The 18,982-nt window shown below is 49.6% G+C and overlaps 1 protein-coding gene across 1 annotated transcript; it reads right to left on the bottom strand.

Annotated features, from left to right (window-relative positions):
• Positions 1–98: 98 nt before the first annotated feature.
• On the bottom strand, positions 99–18,694 carry HABP2 (hyaluronan binding protein 2). The gene is made up of 12 exons (XM_016212101.2): positions 18,601–18,694; positions 11,560–11,670; positions 9,974–10,081; positions 8,687–8,803; positions 7,851–7,970; positions 7,174–7,345; positions 5,926–6,023; positions 4,596–4,839; positions 3,362–3,504; positions 2,500–2,634; positions 1,345–1,490; positions 99–263 (listed from the first exon to the last, which is right to left on the bottom strand). The coding sequence occupies exons 1-12, from the start codon at positions 18,692–18,694 to the stop codon at positions 99–101; spliced, it is 1,653 nt and encodes a 550-aa protein (XP_016067587.2).
• Between the last annotated feature and the right edge of the window lie 288 nt (positions 18,695–18,982).

Here is an 18,982-nt window from a genome sequence, read left to right as displayed (position 1 = left end):
GTGGCATCCTGGAGGCTCCAAGGGGTGCTCATTGCTGCCCACGAGGCCTCGCCTTGTCTGGGTGCTTAGGAGGGTGGGCTCTGAGGTCGGAAGATGCCTTAGAAGCCAGACTCCCTTTGGATGGTGGCTCTGATCCAGTTCAGGAATTTGGTAACTTGGGTGTAGACTCCTGGCTTCTTCCCACATTCCTCGCCCCAGCTCACTATGCCATAGACGTAGTAGATCCCATCCTTCTCACAGGTCAGGGGGCCTCCGGAGTCCCCCTAGGGAGAAAGATACGTGAGTTCAGCTTTGTGAATGAGAATACTTTAGGCGACACCCTCACCTCCTATGAGAGGATGGCAGCGGGTGATGGTGTGGGCTGCTCCCAAAAGTGGTGACAAGACCCTTCCTATGACTCATGAGACGTAAGGCTCTGAAGCAAATACCAACCCATGCCCGAGTCAGTGAAGGCCTGGCAGAGGAGCCACAGGGCTGGGGCCACAGCACCGTGGTCACACCCTTATGTCCAGATGCAGTCATGACTCTTGGTAACACAGATATCACTACCGTGAGTCCTCAGGGGCCCTGGACTTCTCATTCCAGTAGGGCTCGGGGGGGGGGGTGTCCCTGTTGGGATACAGCCCTTCCAGGAACCATGGGCCACACACAGGGTGGGGAGGGCAGGGCTCAGAGGTAACATGGCTTAGACGTCCAGCATGGTTTATAGGGTTAGATCTTCCGGGTTCCAAATCAGGCCAGTTGGGCCTGTTTCTCACACTGGGAATGGTGGATAGCAATAGAACAACCCCCCCCCCCCCAGGGTTCTTGGGAGGAGCAGTGATTATAAAGCACATAGGACAGTGCCTGCTTTCTGTCAAACCCCCAGTGAAAGTGGCGAGGAGGAAGATGGTGCTCAGCCATGCACTACTACTTACACTCCACAGCTGATAGGATTTTTAATGAGTTATCTTGTTTCATCTTAGCCATGACCTTATGATCTTATGGAGACATTTTTCCATCTTATAGATTAGGCATCTGAGGTTGGAGAATTACTTTGGTGCAATGGACTGAATGTTTGTGTTCCCCCAAATTCGTATGTTGAAGCCTAACCTCCAGTGTGATGGTACAAGGAGGTGTGGTGTTTGGGAGGCGATTAGGTCATGAGGGTGGAGCTCTCATGCATGGGATTCATGGCCTTGGTAAAGGACCCTAGAGAGCTAGCTCTCTCTCTGCCATGTCCCTGCGCTTTATGGTGAGTGGGCCGTGGAGCCTGCCTCCCAGCCCAGGGCTGTGAGGGGCCTCTGTGCCCAGTGTAAAGCCCTGCCAGTCTCTTGCTCTCCAAGTGTATTTGGAGTGTCTGACCTGGCAGGTGTCTTGCCCAGGCTTCTGAAGGTTTCCCGCACAGATCATGGTCTCGTCGATCATGCGGTTGTAGAGTTGGCGGGAGTTGCACACAGTGTTAGAGATCAGCTTGACTTTGGCATCCAGGAGCTGTCGGGACCCTTCCCCTGTGGGGCAGAAAAAAGAGGTCGCCACTGTGGGAACCAGGGTGGCACCCACCCCACCAGAAGCCAGCAGGAGTAAGAAGAGGGCCCCCAGCTCTGAGCTCAGGAAGGAAGGGTCTTCTCAGGAGATGGGCGAAGACTCATCTTGCAACCCTGGGGACTCTGCCTCCAGCCTTCACCAGGGCTTCCTGGACCTTCAATGCTGCACTTACCACAACGGAGCAGAATCATTTATTCCCTTCTCTGTCTCCCCAACTCGACCTTGAGGTCGGGAGAGCAGGAAGGGTGTCTTAATCATCTTTTAATTTCCCATGATTAGCAGAGGGTTGGCATGTAGAAAATTCTTAATGATGGATGAGTTTCCATGGTCTGTCCTCTAGATCACCTGCTTCCCAGAGCAAACATTTCCTCCCTAAAGAACCTCTATCCTGCTCAGTCCACTCCAGTCAGCATGCTGACATTGAAGATGGACTACAGTGAAGGTAGCTACAAACAGGGTTAACCCTAAATCCAATTAACCCGAAATCTTCTTTCCCAAATGCTTCTGACCATCTTGTATATTACATGTCACTTTATGAATACAGGCCTGTTTAAAGGGACTCCTGCTTTTCATTATTAAGCACATGATTTGTGGGGAAGGGAAATCCATCTTGAGTCTTAGAGAAAGGCTTAAGATACTCTTCTGAGTTTCATGTATTAGAGAATATAATCATGTCAGCACTATGATCAAAGTAACCCTTTGGTTACTTTCTTAGATAAGACCAAACCCTAGAGACAAATCAAAAGTTTGATTTGTCCAGGGTAGGAGCCAGGGACAGGTGTGGCGATCAGGGGACACTCCTCAGAGGTGATGAGACTTAAGTAGAGCTGGAGAGATGACACAATCTTTCTTTTGATAATATAGTTTGTAAATAACACTGACTTCAAGCTCAGAACGACAGTTGAGTTTGACCCTTTCTTCTCTGATTAAGTTACTCATCTGAGACTCAGGAGAATGCACGGCCAGACTCACCTGTTTCTGTAACACCCCATCCAGAGATGTGGCACTCGGTCCCAGAGGGAAAAGGGCCGTCAGGCAAACACACAGTCTTCACATATTTGGATTCCAGGGCACAGTGACCATTCACTGGCTTTAGTTTGAGCAAAGCTAGGGAGCGAGAGGAAGGGGGAATGGGTGATGCTATCGTCTTTGTCAGAGAAGCATCTGCTCCACCTTGATTGGGAGGTACCTGTAGCAAGGCCCAGGCCCAATGCCTGGAACACTTCTTCCTCCATCATTTCACTTTTCTAACTTCCACCTGGGGAGCAATGACACTTCAGGCTGAGGGTAATACCAAGAAATAATAGTCCAGTTTGAAATCATTTCTAATCAATTAAAAAAATAAACAGGATTTAAGAGGGCTGGGGGAGAGATTGAGGAAGGAAAGAAAGTGAGAGGCACTGTGCATGGAAAAGTGAACAGTAAACAGTTTAAGTGTATCATTGCCTCCCAGGTTTGAGGTATGCACAGGGGACACATACACATGATGTTACCTAACACACAGGAAACTGAGAGTTGTCATCAGATGTTCCCATTTTATAGAAGAGCCAACTGAGGCTAAGAGAGGTTGAAGCTGATTAGCAAGTAGGAGAGCTGGGATTCAAGGCTGAGCTCTTTCCACAATACAATGTTCCCAGCATCTCTTCCCCTCAGATTAAGAGCTTGTACACATTTATTCACAATGCTAACCTTGAAGAACTAAGAAGCTCTGGAATAAAGTCTCTACCTTATAGGATCTATGAAGGACCAAACAGAACCAACCCTCAGCTGTCCATCAGTAGAGAAATCCACCTAGGACAAGACCCAGGGGAGATCCCCGGTAGAAGAGACTTGCCAATATCATTGTGGGGAATCTCGTCCTGTTCATGGTAGTGGCTGTACTTCAATATCTTCTCCACCCCGAAGGTCTGCTCATGGAATTCTGTCTTCTTTAAGTCCTGGTCCCCTAGCACCACTCTTAGATTCTTGGCTTTTATGCTGCGAGGGAAAGTGAGATGGTCAGGAACACGCCCTGGTACTTTAGAGACTGCAGCCAAGCCCTGGCTCTGCTTCTGGACAACTCCGTGACCTTTGACAAATGAGCTGACCTTCCTCGGCCTTGACACCCTCATCTGTAATCATCGTCTTATTCACGGAATTCTGCAGTGTGGTCCAAAGGAGACATATGAGGAAACTGTTTTATTAATGGAACAGTCTCTACATGTAAGCTGTAACCTGTATCCCATGTCTCCTGGGAGACCTGTCATTCCTCATGGGTTTTGCTAAAGAGCAGCCAATGAACATTTTGAACAAATATTCTTGATAGATGATAATGTTAGCATGTTTGACCTCTCCTGAGTAATACCTCCCAGAATCCCTGAAGAAATTGTTTAATGACACGGTGGGCTGCAAGACCTTCAAGGCCACCACCAGAACCTGGCTTCCATGGGACCAGCCCTGGCCATGAGCTTACGGACCTCAGAGGGGGGAGTGATTCTTCAGGCTCCCCAGAGGGTTCTGGCTTTTCTGAGGCACACAGGACTGAAGACACCTAGCCTGGGAGGCTCATTGGTGAAGGCATCAGATGGGAGCATGTTATTATTGTTTTCTGTCCAGAAAGGACTAAAGAGGTTAAGGAAGCAGGTCGGTCTAGGTTCACATCCCACTCACCTCCTTACCATGTGACTTAAGGCCAGATTCTAAACCTTCCTAGGACTCAGTGTCCCAAGACTTTGTTTATGTGAAAATCGACTCTTTCACTGCACAAATATTTACTGAGCAGTTGCTCCATATAAAGACCTATTCTGGGCAGTGGAGACAATTTAATGCATAAAAGATAAAAATCCCTATCCTCCCTCAGCTTGTCTTCTGGTAAATAGTTTTGAGGATTAAATGTCATAGATACATGGAAATCAAAGGTAAGCATTCTGGACATGATAGCTCTTTCCCACTGGTTTTAAGGAGCCACTCTCTTTGCCCTTGGAGAGCGATGGATCCTGCCAGAGCTTCCGAGAGGCTGCTCACATGAGAAGGGCAGAGCACCCCCATGGACCCCGTCACCCCATCCTGTGTTCCCAGCAGGCACCTACTCAGTGCAGTGGGCAGCAGTGAGCACCCAGCAGGGGTGGATCAGCGACCCCCCACAGAAGTGGCCCTGGGGCATGGAGACGGTCAGTGTCTGCGAGGTCTGCAGGGACACCTGCCACGGGTGCTTGCCCGGCGTGCTCTTAAAGCCTCCGTAGATCCTCTTGACTATTCTCTCTGTTATCTCAGTCTTCCCACATGAGTCAAAGCCCGGAAGCTTGGTCAGGGGCTCTACGGGGTCAGCAATGTCTGTGGGACACAAGAAAGACAAATCACGCTCTTCACCCTCCCTCCAGGTCCTCAAAGGACCTTGTTAGAAGTATGACTCCGAGTCAGGCAGCTTAGCGAGTGTCCAGAGCTAAGAGACCGGTGCACACACGGTGGGCATGTAGTAGGTACACAGTTAATATTTCTTGACTACATGGATTAATATAAAGCAAGCCTACAAAATTAACAATGAAGTTGTTGCCTTTTATTTTGACGTGTATATATACACAAAGATGTGTGTGTAAATACATAAACCCATCACTGGGTATGTACTTAGCTATTCATTAATGCACAAGTATATTTGGGGGCCTTTTTGGTGTATAGGGAAAGATTCCCAGAATGGGGAAATAAGACATTTACAGAAGTAACAGTCATACAAAGTGATAAGGGTTGTAAGGGTGGTGACTGGTTCCATTCCCTGAGGTTTGTAAGGAGGGGGCAATAATACTGTACTTGGGAGATCACGGGGGACTTCCCAGAGGAGGGGCTACTAGAGTTGATTCTCAAAGAATAGTGAGATATGGACAAGAGCAGACATGAATGCAGTATTACAGACAAAGGTGACCATAAGGGCCAAGGCACAGAAGCGAAACTGTCCAGGGAGGCATCCCATCGATCAGGATGGAGGGTGCATTGTTCCAGATGTGAGTAGAGAGGTGGGCCAGCGCAGCCTGGAAGGAAGACTGTGAGGCTGGAATTCAGAACATTTTGCATCTTGAGAGGCTATGGGGGCCCAGCCAATGTTTGGTTACCATTGTACACCCAGAGCCTGGCATAGGTCCTGGAACACAGCAAACAATCAATAAATATTTGCTGAATGCACTGACTTGGAGTCAGGAAACATGAATTTACAGTTGGACCACTGGCCCGAATTTACAAAGATGTCCAGGCCTGCTCACATCCCAGGAGCAGAGGAGAGGATCGGGCAGTTGGATCACCACTGGGGTGAGGATCGGTAAAGCAGATGTGGTGGGAGGACAAGGGTGGGAGGGATGGTGGACCAGGAACATCTGTCTATGGATCTGCATCCTTCCCACCACCAGGGCCTCTGGACAGCCATGGTCTTACCTAAGGCTGGGCAGGCTGCGACATCACAGTACTCCCATTTCACCTTTGTACTGTCTACTTTAATGAAACACCAGGGCTTTTTGTCTGCATCTGGGTTTCTAAAAAAACAAAATAACTGAGGGTCAAGGCTTGGTGAACCCACTGGACCTCATTGCAGGGCCTTTGGGTAGGAGAGCAACAGATTCTTTTGTGCCCCCTGAGATCATATATTGACTCTGGCACATAAGGGTGGTTATAGTTGTTTGTTTCTTTTTTTGTGTTTTTTGGGTGTTTTTTTTTGCAAAACCTTACCTTCCAGAGGGAATCCCAATGGCCAGGAAGTAGCTCACAAGCCTTGTGCCAAATCCATGGGACATATCAAATTGTTTGTAGGAAAAGAAGTGAGATCCCTGTTGAAGATCCTTCTTTGTCAGGAAAGTGAAATAGCCATAGAAATATGGTAAGAGTAGGGCTCCTTGGCCCAAACCTCCAAATTCCATGCATGGGAATTCTCTGAGGAAGGCTGCCGAGGGGTCACACTGAAGACAGCTCCATGAAGGGATGAGCTCAAGGTGAGTGAAAGTAGAAGGCCCCTCTTGCTTAATGGAACCAGTTAAAGGCCATACAAAGAGCTCCTGCCTCTTATATGCAGATCATGAATGGCCTTGGCCTTGGGTAGCGAGAGGAAGCCAGCAGAATTGTCTGGTGGCATCAGAAGGGGCAGATGGGAACTTGTCATTATCTTTATGTGGGGAACCCTGAACATCCTTGTGGCAGAGACTATAATGCTCACCAGATATCCAATTTTCTCCTCTATGTTTCTCCCTTGAAGTTATGTGGGACCTGATGACTATTTCTGGTCAATGAAATATGTGTGCAGAGATGATGTGTCATTTCTAGGCTGAAGTAGTGAAAATAAAACAACTCATGCTCCCTTTTTTCAGTCTCTTCCTTTCTTGCTCTTCCTGGGTAACTGAGTCACTTTGTGGAGTAGGATCCGCCCCCTGCACACCCATGACACATGTAGCATTAGTGAGAAATAAACGTCGTTGTATTCAAGCCACTGGGGTTTGGGGATTGTTTGTTATAGCAGCATAATCTAGCCTGTCCTGAGTGTGAAAATCTTCCTAGAAAGAAAGCTGATGAGTTTCAGTGTTCTGTCCCCAAATTTCTGCACTGGACCAGGAAAACTTGGGGCAGCGGAAAGACAGGAACCAACCCTTACACTGACAAGGGGCCAAGACCGAGCATAGGGAAGGTGATTTTTACCTGCAGAAGTTGTGCTCCCCAATCCCGTGAGCCTCAGCGTCCTCCATAAACATGTTGTAATGCTCTTGCAAGAGGAGGTGGGAGTTCCAGTGGAGGCATGAGTGCTGGTTGATTGTCCTGCTCACTTTGCCCCGGTAAGAGTAGCCATCGCCAACGTAGCAGTCATCGGAATCTCGGAGAGAGCAGGCAGGGCCATGAGAGCTGAAAGCAACTGGCCTGCTGCTCCCGAAAGGACTTGGCGGGTGTACCGGGGTGAGAGGACTGGGCCTGATTATTGACCACCCTGAGAGTTCACTACAAAGTCCCAGAAGAAGGAGCCTTGAATGTCCCATGTTTAACCCAGCTTAAAAACATGAGATATAGTGGTTGTGGGTAGGTGGGTGGGCGGAAACGTAGTTACTTAATTTTGGCTCACACAAGACCTGGTGGCAGTTGGGTTGAGGCCCAGGGGATGCCCAGATGTATCTGATTTGCCTGCACTACATCCCAGTTTATTATGTTTTCTACATGGAGCCACACAAACCCTATGCCCTCAGGATAGAAGGCCGAGGCTACAACAGAGTTTGGGACTCTCGACTTGAATCCTGCCCTGGGAACAAAACCCGAACAGAAAAGGATCCCAGAGGTCTCGCTCGCTGTCCTGAGATTCTAACTGAAGTGGTGGCAGAGACCCTTACCTATTTCACAGAATTTGCCCTTGAGCTGGCCAGGACAGGCACAGGTGAACTTGGATCTCCGCCGGTTCCGGGAGCAGGTGCCGCCGTTCTGGCAGGGGTTCGGCCTGCACGCGGGAACCGCTGTGAACACAGGCAGTGGGGCCAGGAGGGCGCCTCAGAGGGAGTTGCAGCTACATCTGAGATGGGTCACCCAAGGGGAAAGACAGACCCACTGACACCCTAGCACATGTGCACATCAGCTTAAAGAACATATACATACACGGATGAGGCACTGTGACGAAGGCCATGTGCAAAAGTGTACGTAAGTACACGGGTCACTCAGAAGGGATAGCAAGAGGCATGGGTGGGCAGGAATTTGGGGGTGGGTCGGAGCTAAGTTGAAACTTGGCTCTGCCCCTTTATAGCTGTGTGACTGCGAGCAACTTAGTCAACCTCTCTGAACTTTACTTTCTTCGTCTGTAAAATTCTTCCTCACAAGTGCTTTTTGGGACAATGTGAGAGAGACTATAAACCATCCAGGACAATGACTAACTCAGAGCCCTGAATCAGTACAGATTTATTCCCTACCTTGGGCCATTTCAGGAATAAACCAGGGCTGAATTCCTGGAGGGAGGGATTTTTAAGATGACTCTTTTTGGATGGGAAGGGGCACAGATCAGGCAATTCTCAGGAGCTCTCCAGGGATGATGAATCTTAAAAAGTCCTAGTTATAATGGCCATCGTGGGTATTACTGAAACATCAAGTGCATCTGGACCACCACACCGTAGGGTGCAGAGACGCCAGGCACAAGCCACGGCGGAGAAAGCCTAGCGTAGAGGGGGCTGCCGGCACCTACCTGTGGAGCAGTCCGGACCCCTGTAGGGGTGTTTGCAGGCACAGCGGTAGTAGGGAGGACTCTGAATAATGAGACATTCGCCCAGGCCACATGGGTTTTCCTTGCATATGTTTCCAGCTGCAGGAGATCCACAGAGAGGAAGGTACAAAGTACAGGACATTACTGGGGGCACATTTCGCTTGAGATGCTTGTACAGTGCAATGCTTGGGGGCCGGATGGCCCGGGGACGGCGCGCCCCTGTCCGTGGTCCTGAAAGTTCTGCCACCTGCTAGACAAGGCTTTTCTCTAATCCTCGGGTCGTGATGATCGCTTCCCAGTTCCTGTCAGTGTTCATGGTCTTTATTATTCTATCTTAATAAAACCTTGGTACTTTTTACACTTTTAACAAGCAAACTGGGCTGCCATTGGAGTTTCTCCATGTCATAGCTGATTTTATATTCCATTTACAGCTTCCCCCATTCTTCCGAGAAGTTAAGGGGTGAACCCAGATACCAAGTTTATATCGATATCCCAAACCATCCTGAAACACTTGTGGAAGGACTTGTAGGGTTGAAAATAGAAGGAATAAAAAATGAAGAAAGAAGTCAGCCACAAAACCCTGCGTATGTAGGACCCTCACCGCCTCCCTCACCCCGGCGAGCTGGCTGCTAGATGGAACAGGATCTACGTGCTCTCTAGGGGTGCAATTTGTAAACGGGAGTTTTATTCCTCGTGTTTATGGTACGTCCCCAAGAACTCACTGAAGGAAGACACGGCTGTTATCGGAGTCTCCGAGTGAGGACAGCAGGAAGACAGACCATGGAGCCAGGAGTCAGGCACCAGGGCTCTAATTTATGCTCTTCTCCTAACTAGCTGTGTGACCATGAGTAAGTCCCCTGTGCTCTCTGGGCTCCCTTTCTCTAATTGAGTTGGGTGTTATGGGCCCTGAGGTTCTTCCTGCTCTCCCATTTGAGAACAATATTTCTCTGTTGTAGTTAGTCTAAACACTCAAAACAAAACAAAAATGTCCTGAGTTTGGAATACATCTTGGTCAGAGTCCAGCTCTTACCTCCTCTTAGCCTTGAGGTTCTCATCTGTAGAATGGACACACTAGTCTATTTATCACGCAGGAGTGAGGATTCAGTGAGATGCTGCCTGTGACCCTCTGAGGAATCCACCATGCAGTGTGCACGGTGACAATCCTTTCTATGGGATCGCTCAGCCTTTCTTTACCCCGCTGAGTTGGAGCAGGAAACTGCCTCTTGTTCAGCTCAGAGGGAACAGTGAACCCAGCGAAGGTGCACTCACCATTCTGACACCTGCTTCCAGAGAAAGGGGCTGGGCAGCTGCACTTGAAAGTGTCCCCGCTGATGAGGCAGTCCCCACCATGTTCACAGGGGTTGGACAGGCACGGATCTAAGACACACGGGCAGAAGTCAGTGTTGGCAACGAACAGCACAGCAGGCAAGAGGCCCCCGACTCAGTCACCAAATTTCAATCCCCTGCCCAAATGAGAAATTAACAGCACAGCCCGTGATTGGGGAAAAGGGAAAACACGCATGGCCCTTAAAGAGCAAGGAAAACTGCAGTCACAGAACCAGAAAGGGGGATTCGTGTTGGGAAGAGGGCAGGCGAGAAGGAATTGTGACTGTCTCCCCTCAGCCTGGCTTTCCACGGGGCCTTTCTCATTGAGAAACTCCCCTTTTCCATCATCAGTGTTTTTCTCCTCCCAGTCTCGCTGGGAGAGCCACGGGGTCTGTCTCTGATGCTGAATGCATTTCACAAGCCCGAAGACCTCCCCTACTCCCAGAGCCCGGGGGTGGAGGTCAGGCCTGGGGAAAGAAAAACCCACCCCTAACGAAACACAAGCTTTCTGAACATCAGGCAAGAGGACCAAAGGCAAGAGGGTGACAGGAAAATTGACGGCAAGGAGGAAATGACCCAGTGGCCTTCATCTTTCTTCAACTACTTGTTCAGTTAGATTTTGTCATATTTCATCTGTGCCTTCGGCTTTTCATGGTTGTCTGAATGGATCTTCCCTCGGGGAATTCTTTATCTTTCTGCTCACACGCATTGTTCTTTGGTTCAGGAACTAGGATCCCTGGGCCCAGCTCTTGTTTTGATGGTCCCTTCTGATGTTCCCCCGATGCCCCGTATCTTAGCCCTGCCTTCCAGGCCACTTCGCACAGTTACACAGCTTTTATTCCAGAGGCCGAGCGCTTCCCGTTTCTTCCGCCGCTTCAGTCACACAGCTGGGCTCGGGCCAGCTTCTCATTTTCTTTTCTGTCCGATTGCTTGGTTAAGAAGCCACAAAAACAAAAATGTGGTAGAGGCACACATGTGTGAACACACACGCATGCACACACACACACACACACATCCTAACAACTGTGCAAAGCTTCTGAAGAGTTGAAAAGAGAAAGAAAAACACAGCCCAGGCAGAAGGGAAGGAAAGTGCCAATGCCAAATCTGTGAATGCTGCAATCTGACGCCGAATGTTCACTTGGACTCTCGTCCCTAATTAGGATCTACCTATAACCACGGCTCTGGGAATGAATTTGAACATGACTCCTACTCACAGTGTCAGGAGACCCAGAGGATGGGGCACTGACTTGCTGTATCAACTTGGCTAAGTCAAGTCCTCTCCTGGCCTCATTTGCTTCCTCTGTCATTTGAGGGCAACAGAGGTGGCCTCAGAGAACCTCCCCGGTCCTCACAGTATATAATTCTAGCTGTGTTTAAATAGCCAGTTTAAATCATTTCTTTGATACCTACTTTACGATGCCTGTCAGAGAGCACGAGGAGAGGGAGGCCCTTGCGTGTGGTAACAGGTAAACTCCCCTCCAGGTGTGATGCTATCCTGCTGGGGGGCCCCCAACAGCTGTGGTACCTACTGTCGTCCACGTAGTACCACTCAGGATTCTCGGGGTGGTCAACAGCATCGCTGGTGTTCTCTCCCTGAGCGACATACTCAGAGCTGTACTCATAGTTGTCGGGAGTCCAATCTGCAGGAGTGGGAACAGGACCGAAGAAACCCTAATCGTTAGACCCAAAGAGATCAGCAGTTTATTTCACCAAACATCTTTTTCCCCCCGAAAGATTTCAAACTCCTGAAGGATAAATCATGTGTCTTTCCAGCTCCTCACACTAATGGGGTGGACAAAGAGGTGAAGCACTGTGAGTTTTCATTTGGGGGAAGGATGCTGTAACCCAGCAGCGTTGGCTCTGGGCAGGGTCAAGAGCACGTGGCTGGAAATGGGAAGAAGTTGAGTTCTGGCTTCCCACTAACTGGGACCTCAGACAAGGAAGCTGTATTCTTGGTGCCCCTGTTTTTCCTCTGTAAGCAGCATGAAGGTGATTGGAGCCTGAAAGTTCTCCAAAGTCGTATGTAAGATCCGCCCAGGGTCATATCCAGTGGCACTTGAGTGCCTTGTTGGGTGGTTCTGTGAATGACATTTCTCGATAGGACTTTATCAGTCCCCTTAGCTTGATGCAGTCAAAGAAACTGCACTGTCCTCCTGGTCACAGCTTCAAACTCTCCCAAGTGTCTCCCAAGAGAGTCCTCATACCAGCTAATGTTTATCGAGCCTTTACTGTGTATTAGCCCTATACTAAGCGTTTTACAAGAACAATGCATTTTATCATCATTCAGATTTAGATGTGTTATTATCTCTATTTTAAGTTGAGATACCTGAGGCTGAAAGAGGTTAAGCAACTTGCCCAAGGTCACACAGTTAATAAACAGCTGGATATAAACTAAGACAGTTTCTCTCCACAGAACCCCTCAATTGCACTAGCCTGGCTGCTTCAGCTGGACTCTCACAGGCCTCAGATACATCTACATGTGCCCTTGGGAAAGGGGCCCAGCCATCCCCATTGAATAGCCAGCCCCCTAATTAGCAATCACCCGACGACAACCTTGAGAAGGTTCATGGATGTTGCCCACTGAAATGCAAGGCGGTGGACGGAGTTCCCCCAGGTATAAACCTCACACGGGCCGGTCTGTTAGGAAGAGCGAGTGTGTGTGAGGCTGGACCCAAGCTCGTTGTTGTCTGGGGCCTTGGGAGGCGCCGGGAGCTCTGCGGCTCGTGGAGAGAGGTCTGGGATTTGCAGAAAGTGTGCAGAAGCCGTGCCGCTGGAGGGCTGTGCAAGGAAGGGCGCTGAGATCCTTTCCATTTGGGGTGGGCTGTGGCATGAGTCGAAGGTGTTTGCGGGAGCGTCACCTGGGAGGATTTCTTCACCTCTGAACTTAAAGCTCATTTTGTCTTTTCTCTTCTGTTGGCACTTAATCCCATGTCTAGATAAGAAAATGTGCATCGTACACCGCTGACTTGGCTGTCTCCAGCTGGCAGGAGTGTGGCAGGCAGAAGCCGGCCAGAGCTGCGTATGGAAATGAGGCCAGAGCCCATGCAGATGGCAGACTTGAAAAGGCGCCCCCACCGGGCCAGCTGATGGCTCCGAGGGCCGCACTCTACCCGAGCCGATTATCAACCGCATTACCTCACTCGCCTCCCAGTCGTCCCCTTACAGTCTTTATCTCTCTGGCTTTTGAAAAATCGACTTTTGCACAATGGCTGTTTTATATTTCCCATTAAAATGGAACTATCTTTTTATTTCCTTTTTGAATCTGCCAACTCTGGTTCCTTGCCAGAGTTTCACCTCATTTATCACAGTGTCAAGTCAAGACTCCCTTTGCCTGCTCATTATTTCTCCCGAACTGCTTTTCCCCACTCTGAAAATGCTCCCAGAGGACGCCACCTTTCCAGGCATGAGGATCTGGGTTGAAGATAAGGCCATTGTCTTCCTGGAGCAAATAAAGTTTCTTTCCATCGAGTTGATAAAGCAGAGAAAGAGAGCAAGTGAGGGGAAAAAAAATGTTTTTCTGAGTTTGACATAGAAGATTTCACACTGACATTTGGGAGAGACAATGGGGTCTGGTAATGAGGTGTTGCATCATTTCTCTCTTTCTTTTTTCTTCAGAAAGTGTGTTTTTGTTTTCCTAGCAGGTGTTTATAGATAAGTGCCTCCAGATTGCTCCTGTCATTTCTCCCATCACTCCCACAGGCGGAGGGTCAGGCTGGCTAATCTGGGCCAGGCCGTTAAGAACCAACCCCTTGAAGATATTTGGAGATGAGCGTTTTACATGGATGGAACGGAACGACTTCTCCAGGTGACAGGGGATGGATGAAGTGTCTGTTGGAGGATTTCGACTTGGATCCAGCCCCATGAACAAGGTCTGAGCATCTCTCGGGGAAGCTAACGAAGGAATAAAACATGTAGGCTTTGAATCAAGCTCCTGCTAGACTCCAGGGCCAGGGCCCTTGGTAAAGGTGGACAGAAGCAGCAGAGCCTCGGTGGAGCCAGGTCACCAGAAGCCATCTAGCTGGGGGGCTGTGCAAGGAAGGGTGCTAAGATCCTTTTCACGGAGGGGGACTGCGGCAAGTGTCGTAAGCACTTTATGGGAGCATCACCGGGGAGGGTTTCTTTACCTCAGAACTTAAAGTTTATTTTGCCTTTTCTATTCTGTTGGCACTTAATCCCATTGTCTAGATAAAAAAATGTGCATCGTACACCTACAATGGGCCAAGCATTATGCCAGGTGCAGGACGGCCTGGGTGCAGTGAGAGTAATACAAATAAGAGTGGGTGTGGCCTCCATTAAAGGGGCCTCTTGTCTGCGTTGGGTGGGAGAAGAAAGCCAGCCAAGGAAGGGGGTGAAAGGCTAGTGAAGGGGCAGGAAGCTAAATGTGGCCAAGCCCAGGCCCGGGAGCCTCAAGTTCCACATTGGCCCTCTGGTGTGGTCTGAGCCCATCCGATGGAAAGGATGGCCCTGACTTCCACACCTCCCTGTAGCCACACCTTTTACCATGTGACTTTGAGGCTCCTCCCACCAAAAGATAAAGCCGATGACCCCAGCCGTTGGGTCTGGGCTGCCCTTGGGACTTGTTTTGGCCAATAGCATGAGGTGAAAGTGTGCCTGGGCTCCAGGAAGCCTAATGCGCCTTCTCTCTCTCCCTCCCTCTCTCCCTCCCCCCCTCCTTCTGTCACCCCTGAGACTGCCACATGAACAAGGGTGGCCTGTTCTACAGGAGGATGAGAGAACACAAGGGGTAACAGCAGGTCCAGTGGTCCCAGCCAAGGCCTCAGGTGTATGAGAAAGCCCAGCCGATCCACCAGCTCAGCCTGGTCCAGATCAAAAGGACTGCATGGCTAAACTCAGCCTACATTGCCAACCTAAAGAATTAAGATCTAAATGCGTTGTTGATGGTTTAAACCACTAAGTTTGGGTGTGGGGGTATGTATTATGCAGTAATAACAGTCAGACACACAGGGCTTGATTGATATTGGTTTGCTAACGGGAATAGAATTTTAGATACTAGAACGTCCCTCAGTGGCCCAGAGGGCTGCTGAGTTTCAGATTTTGCAGCCAGATCTCAGATGGCACTTCTCTCCTGTGGTTAGTATTTATCTTGTTATATCTGATTTGTTTCCTCCAACTAGATAGTTGGTTTCTTAAGAGTAGTGCCCCACAGTGCCCAGCACAGAGCCTATGTGCAGTTAATGTGTGTGTTTGAGAAATTGATCTTTCCCTCTGGGACCAAGCCCTTCCTTCTCTTGGCCCCAGCAGGCACCCAGCTCTGCCAGCAAAGATGGTGTCTGCTTGGAGCAGAGTCAACAGGGAATTTAGAAGAGAAACTATGTGAGATTTTGGGTAAGGTATTTGGTGAGAAAGATGCCTGTTGAGCTCTGTAGGAGTCTAGAAATGTGTCCAAGTACTTTCCTGGGTAGAGAGGGATTGCAGGCTAACACAAAATTAGGTTTCATTGATAAATTGTAGAAAAACACTCCAGGTTCAAATGAAGATCATCTGAGACTTTCTCTAGGCTATAGAAAAGGGGAGAACTTTTGGGGAAAAAGGGAGCAGCTGTCAGGAGCATAGTACATTGGGTATAGAAAGAAATCCTGTGGATTTGTCTATTTATCAGAGTCTGTTTCTAGAATTTATCAAGAAGTATAGCGAGAGAGTAGCCTGAGTTAACCCGAATCATCCTAACAAGAGGTGATTACATATGAAGTATTTTCTATGTATCAGACACTATCCTAAATAAATGTGTTGCACACAATCTTACTTAACCTCAAGATAACTCTGTGGCATAAATATTATTATTCTTATTTTACAGAAAAGTAAAACCCAAGGCAGAAGGAGGTGGCATCTGAAACCAAGTCCACGTAACTCAAAGTCTGGGGTGCTTTTTTATAAGCCCTGGAGCCCCCTGTGGGTTTCTGTTTCATGAAACTCCATGCGTTTAGCTTCCAGTGAGTAACAGGCACTGGAAAATCTTCTTTCGCACAGGCTCCTGGTCCCCCAGCCCGGATTATGATGGTCCAGACCCGGGGTCTCTCGGAAAAACTCCAGAGCTCCTGTGACGGAGGCTTTGCAGCTGCTCTGGTTAAAGAGCTTGCCAGATGTGTGGAACGGAATAAAAATCCCTGGAATGCCGTCCCTGTTGGTATCATCCATCACCGTGGCACAGACGGTCCCTCCGAGGGCCTCCCCCAAACCCCAGCCCTGTCGGCCCGCATTTGACGCTTCCAATCGGGCTGACAGGGCGAGCCCAGCGGAGACCCTCCCTGGCAGGCGGCGGGACAGCTGATGGATGGGCTCAGCCCGGGTCGCTGGGCAGAGCCAGCGGGCTTTGAAGAGGCATTTCCGCAGGCCTGTTGGCTGTCGCGTCACCTGCTTTGGGGAGGTGGGCAGAGTCTGTGCTGTTGGATGGCCACCTCCTCTGCCACCCATGGGGGGCTGTGGCTTGGGCACCTTCTGCTCCATCCAGATCCTTGGTGTGCACTGTCTCCAGCAAGACCGACTAAAGAAACAGCTTGCCTTTGCACACGAGCACGGCGTTTCCTTGGCCACATTGTTGTCGAAAGCCTGCTGGGCTCTGACAAATTTCATCAAAGCACAGTGCCCATGTGAAATTAAATCAGACAGGAACAGGACTGTTTTTAAAACCTAACCTGATCTTTGCAGAAAGACCCGGCCCCTACATCTCACCTTGCTCCACTGCCAGAGGCTGACAGGACACCTTGAGATGGACTCAGAAGCCCAGGGTCTCTCCCTCTATTCACCAAACCATCAGAAGCTATTGGCAGTTTTTATAGAGCCCAGAATCTCAGGATGCTAAGTCCAACACTCCTTACTCCTGGCTAAGTTGTTTTTTTAGCCTGTGTTTAAATGCCACCAGTGATGGGGAGCTCACTACCTCTCAAGAGCCCAACAGCCCATTCAGATTTTTGGACAGCTCTGATGATTAGGAAGTTCTTCCTGTTTGTAGGTCAAATCTTACCCTATAGTCTCCAGTCTGTTTAATCAAAGCTTTGTGGACACAGAATGAGTTTACTCCCTGTTTTGTGATCTCTGTTCCATAGGGTCTCCGGTCACAGTTGTCCATGCTGTACACTGCACAATTCCAGGGTATCATAAACTCAGGGTCATTGTAATGTCTTCTACAACTTCTGGCAGATGACAGGCAAAGGCGCCTCTTAATTTCCACAATGTCCACCTCATGGACGAGGGGTGGGGCTGCTTTTCAAATATTTTTTAAATCCTTGAACATTTTAAGCTCCTGTTTCTTCCCCTGGGTGACCCCACAGTTCTGTCGTTCTGTCTCTCTGACCCCCAGACCAAAGCAGCCCCCTTGATGGTGCCTGAGCAGTCAGTGCTGGAGGCCAGGGGTGGGGCAGCTTGTGGCTTGGAACCCTTCCTGGAGTCCACGTGTGGATGCTGGTGTGGCCGAAATGGGATTCTCCAAGGAGCTGAATTATATGTCATTGGATTGGACATTTTCCTTTGCTTAAAGACACAGATCCTCTCAAAAATCCACACACCAGGCTCACACATATTTCTGCCCAATTCCACAAACATTTCCTGAGCACCCAGGCAGGACAAAGGCCTTGAGCTGGCGCAAGTCTGCCCATCTAGGGCTTTGCTGCAGAAGAAGATTGACTGTCAAGATGAATTTGGTCCAAGAATCACCATCTTTGCTCCAAATAGGCTCAAAGTTTGGTGTGACTGCCGTCTCCACGTGCTGTCACCTGGCTCTTGTCCTTTGTAGGTGGCCAGCCCAGGTCACTACCAGTGGGATTCCTGGCCTCTGCCCCGACAGGGTAGTGAGTGGACTTTTCTTTCTGGGATCTCAGAGCAGCAGAGGGAGGTTCAGACCCAGAGCTGGAAACCAAGAGTGGGTGGCATGGCGTGAAGGAGCGCCCTGCTCAGCCCAGGCGCGCCGAGGCCACCAGGCATAGCGGATGGGAAAGGGAGAAGGCAGGAGGTGGGGGGGAAGGAAGGACAGGGCACGCTGGGGAGTGGACGCATTGAGTCTTGAGGAGACAGACGGGTGGGGGGCTGGTGGGAGCCTTTGCTGGGGGTGGGTCAGCTGGGGGCTCCCTGCCGGCACTGACACCCTCCTCTCAGCATAGAGGTGCTGGCTTCCCACCTAAGGGGGTGAACCGAGTGGGGGCGGCACAGGGCTGGCCCGCCTGGAGCCAGTCATTGCTCAATGACACCCTCACTTTTTCTTGTACCTGTTACCTCATCTCGGTCACTAATGGGCTGGGTGTCCTGGGGCAAGTCGCTTCCCCTCTTTGGGCCTCAGTGTCCTCCTCTGTAAAATGAAGGGGTTTAACTGCATCAGCAATTTTTCCCTTGGGGTCCTGAGACTGGGTGTCAAGGATGTCCGCGGGCAACTCGAAATCATGTAAAGCGTTGTATGTGCACGGCCATACCATCGCCTGGGAAGGCATTTTTCTGGGAAAACTCTCCAAGGAGTCTGTGACGCTTCTGGGCTATTTGAACTCACATGTGTTGACCCCCTTTCCTCCATCCCAGAACCAGCCTGTGGTTGGTGGGGAGTCCAGGGCGATCGGCACACTCACCTGGGTCCAGGTCCGGGAATAAGGACAGCAGGGAGAACTGAAAAACAAAACGACACAGAGCAGAGCAAGGCTGAGTCACCGAGCTGGCGGACATGTCCTCCAGAAAGGCAAGGAGTGTCTGTTTCGTCTCTCACGTATCTACTGATACCCAGCACAATGCTTGGCGCTTGGCATGTGGCATTCCTCAAAAATTTGTGCTGAGTAAGTAATGATACCAACAGTTCCTCTTAGAATGCAGTACTTACCAGAAAAAGAGAGTCTGACTTATTTAGTAGCTGGGATATTTTCTTTCACTTAAATCAAGGGTCCATAAACAAAGGCCCTTGGGCCAAACCCAGCGGTTGTGGCTTTATAAATAAAGTTTTATTGGAACATGGCCACG

The sequence above is a fragment of the Miniopterus natalensis genome, chromosome 14, assembly GCF_054644295.1.
Source record: "Miniopterus natalensis isolate mMinNat1 chromosome 14, mMinNat1.hap1, whole genome shotgun sequence".
Lineage (NCBI taxonomy): Eukaryota > Metazoa > Chordata > Mammalia > Chiroptera > Miniopteridae > Miniopterus > Miniopterus natalensis.
Note: the sequence above shows the minus strand (reverse complement) of the source record. Positions and strands in the feature narration are given on the sequence as shown.